Source organism: Molossus molossus, unplaced genomic scaffold (genome assembly GCF_014108415.1).
Source record: "Molossus molossus isolate mMolMol1 unplaced genomic scaffold, mMolMol1.p scaffold_m16_p_14, whole genome shotgun sequence".
Taxonomy (NCBI): domain Eukaryota; kingdom Metazoa; phylum Chordata; class Mammalia; order Chiroptera; family Molossidae; genus Molossus; species Molossus molossus.
In genome coordinates, this window is record NW_023425349.1 from 51,088,312 (window position 1) to 51,106,084 (window position 17,773).

A 17,773-nucleotide genomic window follows, 5' to 3' on the forward strand; every position below is an offset into this window, starting at 1 on the left:
CTTCATTATGTCCCGCCTTGACTAGTTCAACAATCTTCTGACTGCAGTCTCAGTCGCCTACCAATCTGTTTCTGCATTCTAAGCACAAATCTGATCATTCTACACCATCCCTGAGAAGCTTTCTGCAGCCTGCATGATGAAATCCAAACCTCTTAACATAGCTTTCAGGCCCTGCTTGCTTTGTCCGAAACATCTCTCTCCAACTTTGGCTGTTGTCGCTGCAAACTTGTACTTTGTGAAGCAGGCATGCCCATCATGGGTCCCATTCCTCCCTTCCTTGGTATGTCCTTTATCTCCTGTCTACGGTGTCCTTCTCTCCTGTTGACGTGGCCAACTCCCACTCATCCTTCACGACTTCACCATTCAGCTCATGTATCATTTCTATCTTGAAGCCATTCATAACCTGAGTCTGAGTAATGTGCTCCCCTGCTCCCCTTGTATCCTCCGTTCACCCTAGCATGCTGTAGACTGCTGGCTCATTCAACACCTATTTCAAGCTCCCTTCTCTCTTGCTTTTCTCTACTTAAAAGTTAAAAATGCTCTTGTGACCAGTAGACTGTGGCCATGTCACAGTCTATTCAATAAATGAAGAATGAAGATCCTAAGCAGCGTTTCCCTTTCCCATGTCTTCCTTTCTAGAACAGATTGTTTTGGGGAAGCATAGCAACCATTTTGAGACTATGAGAATGAGAGCTATCTAGCAAAGTTCATAGAGAAGAAAAACAACAAGACCCTGTATCCTTCATGATATTGTTTAGGTGCTATGTCAGTCTTGGACTCCCTTATATTTCATACCAGGTGACCAAATTCCTTAATTATTCAAGTTGTTATTAGTTTCCTATTACTTTCATCCAAGCATATTCCTGACTGATATATGAGTATTGACTGGTTATTTTTCTTTCTCATATATTAGACAATGAGCTACTTCAGGAATTGGGGTGTCTTTGTCCCTATATTCCCAGCATATACTGTTTCTTAGCACATAGTAGGCACTCATTAAATGTTTATGTTGAAAGAATGAATTCAGATATGTTGAAAAAATATCATTTCTTCGGGCCTAATAATTTTTGGAGGCCATTTCAAAGAACAATATAAGGCTTACATGTCAGTGTAATAATTTAACTGGGTCAGTGCCACATATGAAATGAAACTGAAAATGGATAGGAAGGTTTATGTAATGCTGTAGAGTTCTTATTCTTGTGAAACCATCACCATGACTCAAGACTCATAGTATCATACTATCCACTAGGACCCAATGAAGACTTTAAATAATCATAAATAGTGGTATTTTTATTACAACCACATAAACTTTCAATACTACATAAAGAGAAATGCCAGTAATATTGGCTTATCATTAATGCACATGGGATAAAAGAATTGTGAGGATTAAATATAGATTCTACAACCATGACATTTTGAAAATCTGTACCACTCACTTGTTTTGTTAGCTCATTAGTCATAAAAGTTTGAACTGTTTACATCCCTGATAGATTAACAATGACAAGTAGGCCATTATATATATAGCCTATTATATAGGCCAAATAATGGTAGAAATAGCCATATAATCATGGTAGTTAGAGACATGAAGTTTGTTTCAATTACCTATTTCTGTGGCTTAAAAGTTAGTGGCTTAAAATAATAGTCATTTTATTATCTCTGATTATTCTGTGGGATTACTGTATTCAGCTGGGTGGCTTTTCTGCTCCATGTAACATCAGTTAGAGCTACAGGCATCCAGGTAGTTGTCTAGACTGGACTATCTAAGATAGCTCAAGCACATGGTTGGCAACTGGTTTTGCCTACTGTCTGGGAGCTCCAACAGGAGCCTTGGTTCAAATACAGTGCCTTGGTTCTCCTCCATATGTCCTTTTCATGTGTCTTGGGCTTTTTACAGTATGTCAGCTAGAGTCCAAGAATCTTAAGTGGGTCAGCATTCAGAAGTCCCAGAACATCACTTCTGCCACATTCTATTGATCAAAACCAGCCACAAGACTAGCCCAGATTCGGAAGGCAGACAAATAACCTTTGCCTCTTGATAGAACCTGTGCCATGCTTATGCAGAGAAGGAAGGAATTGTTGAAGGCCACCCCTGGAGATTAGCAACCACAATAAATAAATCAGATAAGCCTGTCTTCATATTTTACCTTGAGGGTGTCAGTGAGCACACTTGAATACACAAAGAAACCTGACCTTAAACTTGGTGGCTACAACTTAAATAGTTACTTTAATAAAGTTAGATCCAATAAAGACTTTGAAGAATGGTCTGAGTTAGCCATCAATCTATTATGATGCCCTAACTTTAAGTCTAACAGGTAGTATATCAGGTGCTTTCACAAAAATTTTCTTATCAAATTATTTGAATTACCCTACAAGAATAGCAATGGAATAGGTTGTTGTTACCCAACATTAAAACACTCCTGTGCCAACACCCAAGTCAGAACCCAAGTCACAATCCCAAATATTAACGAATGGAAAAGTACTTCACTTACTTAGTCATCTGGCTTCCATTACACCAGCTAAGGAGGGACACCCTATATAAAGGAGTAATGAAAAGAGCAATAGCATGTAGGTTGACTCTGAAGTCATTTCAGCAAATCTGGTCAACTAGAAAAGCCCTTAGTTACTCAGCACTAAGACTCTTATTCCTAGGAGGCCACATTGGTGATATGACCTCAGGCAAGATTCCTGTCCCATACAGGGAAAGTGTCAAGCTAAAACTAAGGTTTGTGTTAGAAACCACTACCCCAGGTTGTTTGAAAAATGGAAAATTCGATTCCAGAAATTTCAAAAGAGATAAAGAACCTTTCCCTAGTACTTCTGTTATGAGCTTGGTGTTCTAGGACTGGCCTGCTTAACTGTAACAATTATCATCTCCATGTTTACAGAGGAAAATAATGTTCAAAGTTCTCCTACTTGGTCTGTCATTCAGAGAGCAGCATATGAAAAATGGCTAAGGTCATGAGCTTTGGCATTAGACGGCCTCAGTTCAAATCCTGGCTCATCATCCCTTCCTAGCTATGTGAGTTTGCACAGGTTATTGATTTCTCTGTGCCTCCTTTTTTTCCCTCCACAGAATGCAGATAACAATGGAAGCAGCTCACAGAGTTTCTGTGGGAGTAAATGAATTAACATATGTAAAACTCTTAGAATCGTGTCTGGCACATAACAAGTACCATATAGACATTTGCTATTATTAGTATTACTCTTAAAGTTATACGTTACAGAAACCCAAGTCAAAGTTGATAAAGAAAAAAACAAAAACAGCCCTGGTCAGTTTTGCTCAGTGGTTAGAGCATCAGCCCGCAGTCCAGAGAGACCTAGGTTCGGTTCCCGCTAAGAGCACGTACCTCGTCGCAGTTTGCCCCCGGCCTGGTTGGGGTTGTGTGGGTGGCAGCCACTTGACGTGTCTCTCTCACGTCAATGTTTCTCTCTCTCTCTTCCTCCCTCTTTCCCTCCTGCTCTATCTGAAGATGAATGCAAAAATGTCCTCAGGTGAGGATAACAAAAAATAATAAGAAAATAAAATAAAAATAAGAAAAAAACAAAACAAACAAAATATATCAGCACATACAAAAAGAATGTCAACAGAACTCTTTTCCCACAACTCTTTTTAGCTTCATGTATAGGGAGTTGCTCCCCCAGCAGCAAGATACCCCTGTAACTTGCCACCTGGAACATGAGAGAACATCTTGCCCCAAACTCCAATTATTATCCTAGAGGGTTTTCCGATTGGCCCTGCCTGGGGCATGTGCCTGACACTTGGGTTTGTGGGAAAATAGGGGTTGTGGGGAAAATCAGCTCATCTGTTTTATGACCTCACTGGATTTCATTGAATGGGGGAGAAGATGTCCAAAAGAGGAAAGTTGGACACACAAAAACAAAAGGTCTTGCAATGAGTAAGACGGGGACTCAGGACTGGAATTCCAGCCTGTCTTGCTGCCATTCCACAGTCTGTCACCACATTTCTCTCCTCTTCACATTTCCTTTCTTGTTACTCTTATCACCGTCATGACAGGTCAATTTGTAAAATCTTCTCTTCCTTCTGGAAAAATTTTCAATACCTGGGTGGTATTTTACCAAGAGATAACCCACCCCATAAGTGACTGAGCAGGGGAAAGGAAAAAAAAAAAAAAAGCCTTGCACTGTACTTTGAGAAAAGAAAGGAAAAAACCCTCTTATTATTCACTGTAGTCCCATACCTCTGAAGAGTGCCAGAGGTTTTACAGATGCGAAATGCACCCATGAGGGGAATAAACCCGAGTGTTTAAACTGTGGCCTAAGCTTGCTACTACTACCGTGAAGTGATCACTTCACACACATATGGGTAAGTGCTCTAAGCCAACAATGAAACTTAACCGCCTGAGCTACTTTTGACCTTATTTAACCTGTCCACTTATGTGACTGCAGATGCCTTTCTCCTTAGAACCATAAAAGTGTAGAGCAGGAAAGGACTTTACAGATCAGTTGGTTTAATCTCCTCATTTTCCAGATGCAACAACTGAAGCCCAGAGAGGGTTATTAGCAGCAGAAGGTCACGTAGCAGGTTTAGTGCGGGCCCAGTAGTAGAAACCATGTCTCCTATTTTCCCATACCATATCCTTTCTGAAACACTACACTGTGTCCGAAAAGCTACTAATTCAATTAATACATAGTGATCCAAAACACTATTAATTTCTTTCTTCTCCAGTCATGTGGATTGTAATAACTGTTTGGATGAATTCTGGGAATGACATTTACCATTAAATTTCACAATATACACTAGTCACTACTGCCAGGAAGCAATGAAATTGGGTAAAAATAACAAGACATGTTAGTTTGGGCTGACCTTGTAAGAGGTCTACCTTTTATAGCTTTCTTCCCTCCAGTAGGTAGTCAGTACTCCTGGGCTGCCCTCAGACTGACCCAGGCTCCCATGGACCTGCTTTTCATCCAGAAAATAGTTTACGCCGGAACTGGCTTTTCCCTATCAAAAAACTAACTTCTCCTATAAACCATTATCTCAGGGCCACACAGTGTGGTATATGCATATTTATGTAAGTGCTTCTGAGAAATAAGATCTTAAAATTGTATTTATATTTGAATCTGCTTGATGTGGTTTTTCTTATTGCTTTTGTATCCTATTGTCTTGGTTTCTGGTTGTTTGTCTAATGGTCACAGCTGCAGTCCAGTTATTATACATAGAAAACTGTACTTAGAAGGAATCAGCTACAGCTGTCTTATTCTATAGACACATCATAAAATGGTTTTCTATTAAATGATCATATATGAAGGGGTCTTCTCATAATTAGTGAGCTAATTTTCATGTCTCATAAAGGGTACTTCTAAATGAAGTAGACGTTCCTTGAGGATTCTTGAGAGCAAGACAAAACAAAACAAAACAACAACAACAACAACAAAAACCACTCTTAAATCAGCTTACTAATTGTATTCATGTTCCTATTCACTTTTCCTACGCGCCTTAAAGAAAATGTGACCCTCATTACTTTTCTACTTGAGCGTCTCTATCCATGTAGTAAAAGTAAGGTATGTTAGAAACCTCCTAACATGTAGTAGTGTCAGTCTGAGACCATAAGAGCACTGTTGATGTGTAAGAGGTCTCTGAGCCTCCGTGCCTCTCACCCCTCCATCACTGGCCAGTGCCAGTTCCTAGGAAACTCACTGATAGAAATGCAATCAACTCTCAAGAGAAACAACAGCTCTAGTTCTAGGTGAGCTCAATTAGCCTCATTATGTAAATCTCATTTTTAAAGATGAAGTCACTGATATCACTTTAAGTCTCAACCCAACTACTCCCTATATTATAATTAAAAATGATTTTTTTCTCTGACTGTGATTTATGTGGAAGGAATTTATCTGCGGAGCCCTTTTCTCTAGTTCAGGTCAGGAGCGATAAGTCCAGTGGTGTCCAACATTTTAGTTGTTCTGGTTTTCAATATGTTTCACTGAGCTGTTTGCTGCTGGTGAAGGAGGAAAGGTGTTGTGTGTTCTTCACACTCGTTTAAAATAAACTAGGTAGGCTTTTGGTTAAATTGTGAGAAAAGAAACAGACTGTCAAATTCCATCACAGCATAATGGATGTTATCCTAAAAATTAATATAAATGCATCTGACTAACGTCCCCTTAATAACAAAGCTATACCTGTATTCTGATTTTTTTGCTTTTGTTAAGAGGTAACCTGAGGTTTAAATTTACATTATGATTACAGCTTTTCTTTTATAAGTCGAAGCACATTATTTTGGTCCATTGAGCAAACTCATTCTTATTCATTGCCTTTTAAAGTTGACATTTAAGTTCCTCAGCTGTACAGTTCGCAAGAAGCAAAAGAATATTTAATATTCAAGAGAGCAGGTTCTAAAACACCACATCATTCTATTGTATGGAATGTCCTATAATTAGTGTACATTAGTTGAAAGAAAGAATTGCATATGAAATTAGCACAGAACAGTTGAAGGTGCTCAAGTATTTATTTCCTTGTTAATTCTCATTAATCAAATAAAACAAACAAATAATTCTAGCAGTTCAAACCAATAAGAGGTGATTTTCTAAGAGACCATGTCTTCTAATGCATTTAACTAGCATAGAATTGAGAATACCTTTTTGTTCTATAAGCTTTGATGCCCTAAATCAAATAAGATAGAAATTAACCACACCCTTTCCCATTATAACTTGCTGTTCATCATCAGAAATCATGTATTCATTCAAGAACCAAATACTGTGCATGTGTTGTAGGTCAGGCTCTCTGTTAGGGATAGAGCTGAGACAGTCTTGCCCTTCAGAGCATTGACTTTAGAGCAAGTAAGACAAGAATGCAATTGATTGCAACCAATATGGATAGTGTTAGGATAAAAGAAACACACAGTGCTATAAATACCCACAAGGGACCTACCATGGGGGTGAGGGTAGCAGTAGGAAGGAAAGCATCTCTGGAGGAGGTAACATTTCAAATGAGGTGTGATGACTTCAGAGTTAAGAATGAATGTATACCTCCCATCTTGCTTCTTCAAAAATTTCCAATAAAACCACATTCAAAAGACTTTAAAAAACAATAAATCCACAAGAACAGGGAAAAACAGAAAAAGGGGGACAGGAGAAACAAATTTTGGAAGCTCAAGAAAAGATGGACAAGTGGTCTCTGACTTTGCAGAAAGCTGAATCCTAAATCAGCAAAGGAGGCCCCGGGGAGAGCTGTTTGAGACAGTTAGAACTCAAGGCCTCAGCTGCACTCTCCACTGTTGGGTTATTGCCAGCAGGAAGCTAGAAACTTATTCACTGGAAAGGGTGAAAGAGAAAGTCCTTGATCAACAACACGGTTCAGCAACCATGCACAATGAAGGATTAATATTGATGTTCTAGCCAATCGCTCCTCTGGCTCCAAGAACACAGGCACCAGCCCTTCATCCTTCAGACGGGTGAGCATTTCCTCTGGGGAATCTGACCAACCCGCACAGAAGGACTAAAATACTGACACAAGAGCTTCTGCAATAAGAAGAAGAAAAGGAGGAGGAGGAGGAGGAGGAGGAGGAGGAGGAGGAGGAGGAGGAGGAGAAGGAGAAGGAGAAGGAGAAGGAGAAGGAGAAGGAGAAGGAGAAGGAGAAGGAGAAGGAGAAGGAGAAGGAGAAGGAGAAGAAGAAGAAGAAGAAGAAGAAGAAGAAGAAGAAGAAGAAGAAGAAGAAGAAGAAGAAGAAGAAGAAGAAGAAGAAACCACCTAGATCCCTTTGGTGAAGCTCCAAGTCAACAAGCCTCACTCACAGGCTCCAAACCTCATCTCTTAACCATGAGGAGAAAACCTAGGCTTGATTCCTGAACACCTGAGGGAAGCCCCTAGCATCAAAGATAAACTACAGACACATAATACAAACAGAAACAAGAGAGCATTCTTGGAGGAAATGAGAGACTATATGCATGGAAGAAAAATTGAAGAAAAACAAACTATCATGAACATCTCCAGATAGATGAGAGAAGATACTGCAGTCATGAAACCAAAAAGTGGATCCTGTAAAAACATAAGAATTTGGGGGAAAAAAAATGAACTCAATAGTAGGGTTGAAGAAACAAAGCGCGGAGTAGATAGTCAAGACAAAAATAAAATAGAAAAGACAAGGTAATTAGAGGACCAGTGCAAGCTGTCCAACATCCAAATAAAGAATTCCCAAAAACAGAGAAGAGAAAGTGGAAGGTATAACTCATTCAATGAAATAAATCAAGAACATTGTCCTGAACTGATAGATAGGAGTTTCTAGACAGAAAGCGTTCACCAAGTATCTGGCCCAGCTGACTTGTACAGCACTTACCATACCTTCATCAGTTGCTCTTTTAATTGTTTTACACACATTAACTTACTTAATCATGACAATAGCCCTATAAAATGGGTGCTTTTATAACTATCACCCTTATTTTACAGATAAAGAAATGGAGGTACAAAATGTGCCCAAGATCCTTAAGTGGAAGGCCCAGGATTTGAAGGCAGGTGATGTATGCCCAGACCCTACTGCACAGAACACAGGAGAGAACACCATTGTGAAATCTCAGAATACACTATAAACAGCTCTAGCTGGTTTTTTTTTTTTTATCCTCACCTGAGGACATTTTTCCATTTTTTGTTCAGATAGAGTGGGAGGGAGAGAGAGGAAGAGAGAGAGAGAAACATCGATGTGAAAGGGACACATCAAGTGGCTGCCACCCGCACGACCAACCAGGGCCAGGGACAAACTGCAACCGAGGTACATGCCCTTAGCAGGAACTGAACCCAGGTCTCTCTGGACCGAAGGTCGACGCTCTAACCGCTGAGCCAAACCGGCCAGGGCTCTAGCTGGTTTTTTAAAGCCAGGGGTATGTAGTACTTTCATAGTGTCTGCAGAGCTCAGCCCCTGATCAATCACCTGAGGGGAACCCCAAGCAGACTTCCTTCTCTCCAATACCCTGTCCTACAAATTCCAGTCCTATTAGAAGCTCTAAATTCCTATTCCCACTCCCAAGCTCAACAAGAACACCGCTCTTCACTTGGGCTCACCTGCTGTACCACAGCCAGAAAAACTTCTCTCAGTGAGTCAGGGGAGCATGTGATGCTCATCTCCCATCTCAAGGAGCACAGAAAATCACTGGCTGCTGTCCAACACTTGACAACAGACACCTAATATATTTGCCCAGTTCTGCAGTTATTCGTGGATAGTAAGTCTGAAACCAGCCCTTTTATACCTGCAGATATTTTAATTTGACCCTCACATTTAAATAATTCTGGGCTCAAAATTCTTTCCTTCAATAATTCTGGGCTCAAATTTCTTTCCAAAATTCTTTCCTTAAAATACTTTAATGTTATGCCCTTACATCCAGTGTTGCTGTTGGAAAATTAATATCAACTTGATTTTTTATTATTTTGCCTATGTTTCCTGCTGTTTCCTTTGGTTCCCGAAATATAGCTTTAATATTTTGTTCCATCGGTTTAAAATTCCTGGTCTATTTGCTCCTTTGGGTCTGTTTCTTCTAGTATAGGTTTCCTATGTCTCATTCTTCATGGTGCTTTTGTTCTTTACATGTGTTATGATTTTCTTCAGTTGGTCATCTGCATTATTCCTAAGACTATCAGTTGCCTCTGCTTTTGATGACTACATAGGTAGCCCACTGAAAAAGGAAGCTCAGTTGGTGTCTTCAAGCATGAGTGTGGGATATACGAGCTGAGTGCCTCTACTGCAGTTTGCCAGGCTTAACTACACTTGTTTTCCTTGGCATTTCCTTTTCTTAGAAAGAAAGTTATTTCTATTTCTGAAACTACTTTCATTAATTGGATTTGGGGGAGACAACTCAGGTCTTACCGGCTGTCTGTGGCTGGCATTACAGATGTCGATGCTGAGATCAGAGCTTTAGGGAGGCAGGTTGTTGGCATCAGATTCTCTATTATGTAGACAGTTGGCTGTCTCATTTTCTGCCATAGACTAAAACAGCAGTCAAAGTCCATGCAAAAATCCAGCTTTGAGCATATGATCCAAGTTTGCAAACACAATAGACAAGATTTTTTCAGCTCCTATCTAATCCTGGCCCAACGAGATCACAGCTCCCATCCTGGACTAGCCCAAGACCCCATCTAGAGACTCCATCTCTTGCCTTCTCTCTTTCCACTTCTCCTGTCCCCTAGCAGCCTTCTTCTGCTCTGGCCCTTTTTTTGTTTTTTTTGAGAGTTTCTCAGAATTTTGATACAGTTGCCTAAGTCTGCCTGTGGATTGATCATGCCTTCCCATGTCTTTCCTGAAAATCCAGATTTCAAAGTAGAAAAGCCAGCCAGCAGGATGTTTTAGTTCATCGCCTTGGTGGGAGCCAGAAGCCCACTCTCTTCAAGGATCATCCTGGGGATGCTCTTTGTGGACCTTCCAGCCCAGTTAGAGGTGCTACAGATGTGGGGACACAGGCCAGCCCCAGCCTTGCTGGCGACATCAGAGTTAGAACCCACAGGGTTAGAATACCTGGTCAGAGTTACAACAGGTGACTGGAATTGGGTGAGACAGCCCTCCCACCTCAGGCAGACTCAGCGAATTAGCTTAGTGCTAACACCAGACAGTTTTCAAAGGAAGCAAAAGCACTTAAATTGCTGGTGATGACGACACACTCCTATCTTCATAATACACAATTCAACACCTAGAATTTTGTAATGTTTGTAAGTACTTGTGTCTCCACATCATTTATCTCCATATCATTACAGAAAATATTAAAGTCTGTATTCTTTAAAACGATGGGTGGAGCCCTGGCTGGTTTGGCTCAGTGGTTGGGTGATGCCCATGGACTGAAGAGTCCTAGGTTTGATTTCCAGTCAAGGGCATGTGCCTGGGTTGCAGGTTTGATCCCCGGCCCTGGTCCAGGTCGTGCAGGAGGCAACCAATCAGTCTGTCTCTCTCACTTTGATGTTTCTCTCACCCTCCCTCCCTTCCATTTTATCTAAAAATCAATGAAAAATATCCTCAGGTGAGGATTAACAAAAATAAAAATAAAAAGAGGAGTGGAAAAGGAATCTCTTTTCTGTAGTAACAAGTCATGCCACCCCAAAATAAACATATTTCTTTTATTGGCAGAGTCAGTAGTCTCTTGCTCTACAGTCAATTCTCATTATTCACAATGATGTTCTAAAAGTCACCACAAACATGGAATTAGCAAATGCTGAATATTGCTTTTTGGAGAAATATGGGGTTAGATTCTTGAGAAACTCTGGTTATACTATTTTAATCAACCAACCCATATATAACTGGTTTTATATGTGTTTCTGTTTAAAGACATCTTATTTAATATATATTGTTGATTTGTTAACATTGGACTCACAGTCAACAACATTATAACTCATGCCTGAAGGAAGATGAATCTAACACACGTATTTTCTCCACATCACAGCCTCTTGTGCTTAGGAATATTAGATAGCACCTCAGCCTATACAGTACTTGGGAGCCATTTCAAACAGCAAACTCATCAATAAAAAAAAAAAAAGTCACTTAATAGACCCTGAAAAGGACACTTGCTTACAGTCCTAGAGCTAAAACAAAAAGGCAGAGCCTTGGCTCTTTTAACCTAAGCTGGGAATGTATACATCAGGTGGCTCAGACTTTTCACTACACTGTACATGTTCGTGAAGGACTGCAACAGCACCCCGACTGTTGATTTGGGGGGTTACACATTTTTTCGAGTAAGAGAATTTGCAAATATGAAATCCATGAATAATATGGATCGACTATTACTTATTAATGTTATGCATATTGATGAAAAACCAACCTTTTGATAAAGAAAAGATGTCTGTAAGCTGCCGCATAAAGAGAATTTCGTTGACTCTGGTACACCTTTCACACCTTCACCCCTGCAAACAAACCTCCTGAATCACTAGGAAACATTTTATGTAACCTGCAGCAGTTTCAGGACGACTTACATTTTGCGCTGATCTGTTGGGTGTCGAGTAAAGAGAGCTCCAAAGCCTGTCACAGGCAATCCAGTGTCCCTGGAAACAAGATCACAATTTTTATAAACATGTCAGACTGACATCTATTAACTATCAAAGCCATAGAAAACTAATTCAGGGCTAAATTTTTCTGATAATTATTTTTAAAGAATTTTCACATTTGCAACTTTTATACACTTTGCAAAATAAAATGTCCCAATGTGTAAATGAGATCTTCAGCATTTTGTCGTTACTTTGACGGCATTTTCCAATAATTACAATATAAGGCAGAGTCTATATCACAGACTTTCATGGAAAGGTACTGTGCAGGCTACAGGACTATAAATATGACTGAAAAACAGTTTCTACCCTCAAGAAACTCACTATCTCAGGGCAACATATATACATATAAAATAACTAGAATGTAAGTCCAACTGTGTTATAGAACACAAATAAGATGCTCAGAGGGCAAGGAAATAAGAGCATTTAATTCTGTTTAATAACAGAATATTTCTATTCACATTTCATACTTTGTTTTATCTAAACTCCAGAAAACCTCTATGAAGTGGATACGTTTATAATTCCCATTTTATAGTGAACAACTGAGGTTTACAGACACTAGATAACTTTCACAAGTAAATTGTGGAGCTGGGGTTCAAACCTAGTTAGTCAGAAGCCCGATCAGGGGAAAACAAACAAACAAACAAAAAAAACACACACACGTAAAGAGGAAATGGCATTATAGCTGGACCCAGAATGAGAAGTGCTGATAGGTAAACCGAGGGAAGGGAAGTCCCAGCAGAAGGAATGGCACAGGCAGACAGCGTGGGAGCAATGCGAAGTGTCCCTGGAAGGTAGCTGGTGTCACTGCACCTCTTCAGTACTTATGTGACTCCTTTCCTCCATGTGCCTGTTCTGTGAGCAAAGGAAACGATTAAGAATACCTTTCAGTAATCCCAGAGCTCATGGTTTCCTCATTCAATAAAGCCTTGCTTTTTATTTGAGCCAATTCTGTGTTTGAAAAAACTTGTGCCATTTGTTCATGTGTTTCTGAGATCCAAGTCTGGAAAAAATAGAAGTCATGTATAAGAAAAATATATTAATTATATAAAGTAGTCAGTTATTAAAATATATTTTTGTTGAGGTAGATTTTTTTTTTAATCCTCACCTAAGGATATTTTTCTATTGATCTTTAGATAGAGTGGGAAGGAGAGAAAGGAAGAGAGAGAGAGAGAGAGAGAGAGAGAGAGAGAGAGAGAGAGAAACATCCAGATGAGAGGGACACATCGACTGGTTGCCTCCCTCATGACCCCGACCAGGGCTGGGGATGAACCGCAACTGAGGTACGTGCCCTTGATTGAAATCAAATTCGAGACTCTCTGGTCTGCGGGCCAGTGCTCTAACCACTGAGCAAAAACAACCAGGGCATGTTGAAGTAGATTTTGATTTTAATTGTTGATTCCACTGCATTAAAAAATAAGTGATATTTCATAGCATTTAACTATTTCATCATAAACATGTAAAAATGGCAATTTCGTACTATATGTTGTTGAAAAATAAAATTTAAATTAGTTGTTTCTATGAAAAGTGCTGCATTCAACTAAATTAATTGGTATTAATTATATTTGCTTTCTTTTTCCTTCTCAAGGTTAATATATTTTAGTTTCCCTAAGTATGGAATTGTTTTTAGCAATAACTTCGTAAATTGAACAGGACTTCAGATATAATCACCATCATCATCACCATCATTGTTGTCATCATCATCATTATCTACTTTCACAGATAATAATTCAAGAAATTATCAAGCAATTATTACTATGAGTAAAATCTGCAGATTGTAAGATGCACACAAACAAATTGCAGATGCATCATGGGTAACATCTAGAGGATCTTGGGAACAAAAACCGAAGGTGAGAATTGAATGTCTTTATGCAAACCTCAAGAATATCATAAATGGGGAGGTTTACAGCAGAGAACCAGAACTTACCACCACCAGAACCCATTACTTTCCCTGATCCTAAAGACTAGATTCCCCAACATACTCAATGAAGTCCCAGATCATATTAATCCCATTCAATTTTTTTTTTTTTTTTTTAAAGAAGAACTACTGTTTAGAAATTTGAACACTTCGACTGCTATCATAGCTATAGCCATATGCCTCTGGTCCACTTTGAGTCAGTATAATAAGGCTCTGTAATAACTAGGAATCTCCCCAATTCAAAGCATTTAACTGCAGTCTCTGGTCCTACTTCCCTGGTCCACTCCATGGCTCTATAGATCTGTGGCTCCTCTCACCACTGTTCTCTGAGACCACAACCTCCTGAATCACCAGCCTCCCAACCCAGTTTCCAAGCTCTCATTCCTCTACCCTCAGCTAACTACTCCTCATCTTTACAAGTCAATGGTAAAGGACACAGTATTGGGTTTCATAGTTTATACTTGTACAAAACATAAGACATATCTGGGGTGGGGGATTACTAGCCACCATTTTGTTTTAAGGTTTAAGTTTGACCCCAAAATTTACCTTAGTTATGCTCTGATCATTTTCAACAATGAAACACTTCAACAAATCAATCGATACCTTTGAAAATTTTATGAAACAAAGACATCTCCAAACGTGAAATGATAAGTAAAAGAAAGCCGGTGACAGGAGCATTAGTGGAGCTCAAGTTACTGATTCTGTGTCAGACACCACACGAGGCACTCCGTGTGCATTATTTCTTCACATACTCAAAGCAACCCGATGCGTGCTGGGTGTCAGTCATGGTCGCAGAATGAAAAGAACAATAAAATGGGGGACCTGAGGAGAGTGTAGTGAAGGATACATTGATAAAAGTGTGGCCCACATTCAGAACATCCAGTGTCGAAGTGCCATGAGGACAGCATATGGGGAACCAGGAGGTAGGGGCAGTCATTAGAACCCAGGAAGACCAATAGCTGTAAAGAAAGGCCCGCTTGATAGTTGTGGCTTTCAGAACAGACATATGGCTTAGTTCATTTAGGTGGCTGTTATAAATACCATAGACTGGCTGGCTTACAAACAACAGAAATTTATTTCTCACAGCTATGGAAGCTGAGAAGTCCAAGGTCAAGGTGCTGGCAGATTCAGTGTCTGGTGGGAGGCGTCTTCTCACCGTGTCCTCGCGTGGCACTAATCCCATATACGAGGGCTCCCAATGACCCACTTCCTAATACCATCACACTGGGGGTCAGGATTTCGATATTCAATCAGGAGGGACTCAAACACTCAGTCTATAGCACACAGCCACTGCCAAACCATGGCTCTGCAGGGAGGAAGCCATAGGAACCAATGTGCCAGCCAACTCTCCCTCCTCTGATCACCTGTCCGTGCCTTCTACAGGCGGATCCCAGCAGGGAGCCAGAGGGCAAGGGAGCTCATTGATGCAATCCATGAAGATCAGCCTCCTTGGCAAAGAGCAGAGCTGAGAAGGGTGGAGAATGAATCTGGGAGGAGAAAGAAATAACACTTGGAATAGTTTTTCTTCATTTTAAGGGAAAACTGAGGTGGAAAGGGATTAAGCAATGCCCATGTAAACCACTGAGAAAGTAGACGTTTCACAATCCAAAACTCATGCAGTCTGACTCCTTCAACCATTCATATCTATGAAGTGCCAGGCATCCTACTAAATTCTAGGACTAGGGTAGTAAAATTCAGGGGCTACACTGCCTGTAGCTTAGTGAGTCACAAATCATGGGGATAATGGTAAGAACAGTAAATAGCCAGATGTGGCCAGACACCACTCAAAATTTAATGTCTTCACATTAAATACTCATGAAAACTTTACTATTCTCACATTACACCTGAGGAAATAAAGACATGGAACGTTTTAGACTCTTGACCAAAGTTACAACCTAATAAGCGGCGGAGCCAAGAATCAAAGAGAAGCTGTCAGACATCAGAGCCCTCCCCTAACCTCTGTTTCCTACACGGCAGGCAAATGCTATCCCCCAATATTAGACTCCCCATCTTCACCAGTAATAGAACCCCAGAATGTTAGCTAGGACCATGATGTTTCAGACTACATTCTTCTAGTCTCCCGTATACTTAGATATGACTAGTAACTGGTTCTGGACAGTGGGGCATACGTGAAAGTAATTTATACAACTTCCAGGGATGGTCCCTCTTCTGTGTTTTCCTTGCTGCTGCATGGAATACAGACATAACGACAGATTTCTAGCATCTGTCTTGAGCCCTACCCAAAGGACGGCAGAGCACAAGCCGGACGAGTGTGTCTCTGCTAATTTGTGGAAATGCCATACCAGTCCTGGCCTGCTGTCCTCCAGACATTTTACATGAAAGAATGAAGCCCCATGTAAACCGCCACAATTGATTTGTGGCTCGTGCTGCACACAGGCAGACCTCATCCTATACCGTCTTAATGGGGAAAATCACTTCGGTCTAGAATTGTTCATAACCTGACATAAGGGTTGGTAATTTCTAAAAGCACTTCCATATGTTTAAAAGTCTTTTGGACTTTATATATATATATGTGTGTGTGTCACAAACTGGAAATTGGCGATTTGGTATGTGAGATAGCTAAATTAACACAGCACAAACTCACAGGATAATCACTAAAATTTCCATTTAATTTGCATAATAAAGTCTCTCTTGAGTCAAATGGTAATATAAAAAAATATCTAATGTGTGTGCAGGAAGTTCACTTCATAATATCATTCTTATTTTTGTTTCCCTGAGTATCAATGTTTTTAGTCCTCATTTGTGATCTTCCAAGATGAACTCTTCCCATATGTGCTTCACTTAAGAAAACTCAGTAGACATATAACCAGGTTGGCTGGTATAGGAAAGACGCAGGTCACTTAGGACTTACACTCAAATTCTACTCTCAAGGGTAACCAGCCTCTTTCTGCTGAGGATGACTTACCCCTGGCAGGATCTCTCTTGGTGAGAGTTGTTTTAGATGATTGTCAATTGACATTTCTTTCTTGAGTTTCTTATAGGGTCCCAGAAAGCATACTCCTCTGACCCATATCGCCGGAAATACAAGTACTTCCCAAATCAACTTTGCCCTCTACTGCCACAGACTGCTTCAGGAATGAGTCAGACTTCAGTCCACCAAGTTCTCCAACTTCTGGGAAGCACTGATCAAGTTCCCCGTCTAGTATCCTTGAGGCTTTACTCAAATGAAATGAGATGAAATGAATGGGACATACTTACTACCCCTGCCTTTTGGGAACAACAGGGATGGGACTCAGCATGCATACTATCTCCAAATGATTCCCCCAGATTCCAAATACTCTCAGCCAGGTCTCTTTGATTTCAACCTTTTTTTAAAGCTTCAAGGTGGATGAGAAACCAGGAGGCTAAAAATCAGCTACTGCCCAAATGCTTTGCCTGTTCCACATGAGTAATCAAGCACCCCACTTTGTAATGAAGGGGTTGGCATTCATTATCTTAAATCCTCAGTCACAAAATAACTGAGGAAGTCTTATTTTACCCTGTTAAATAGCACTCCCCAACCAACTGTACTTTTTTTGCACCATCGCCAAAAATGTCATTATCATCAAGTAAACACTGAGACTTTGTCAAGTCTTCATCTTGAAAGATCATCTCAAAGGTTGTTATTTTTCAGCAGTAGTTTTGCCCCTGGAAATGCTGGCTGTTTTCATGTCTAGGTGAACTTGGTAATGCCATACACAGATTATTTAAAGGATCCCAGAGAAGCAGAGAGGCCCCTACCCCACTACTATTTTGAACAACTAGGACTCATAAAGTATAATCAGAAAAATAATTTTGTTGTTTTTCTCCACTGCCTGTTTATAATAGCCTGTTTGGGATGGTTCATTCCCTGTCCTGAGAAGAAATAAATCTTGGACAAGAGCCATATT

At 40.1% G+C, this 17,773-nt stretch overlaps 1 protein-coding gene across 1 annotated transcript in view; it reads right to left on the reverse strand.

The window, feature by feature from the left end:
* The window catches only part of CUNH9orf135 (chromosome unknown C9orf135 homolog), a 79,150-nt gene that overhangs the window by 30,054 nt on the left and 31,323 nt on the right, over positions 1-17,773 (reverse strand). The window contains exons 3-4 of the mRNA XM_036262099.1: positions 12,850-12,968; positions 11,897-11,965 (exon numbers count right to left, since the gene is read on the reverse strand). Coding sequence (XP_036117992.1) covers positions 11,897-11,965; positions 12,850-12,968 — 188 coding nt within the window. The remainder of the gene's footprint in view (positions 1-11,896; positions 11,966-12,849; positions 12,969-17,773) is intronic.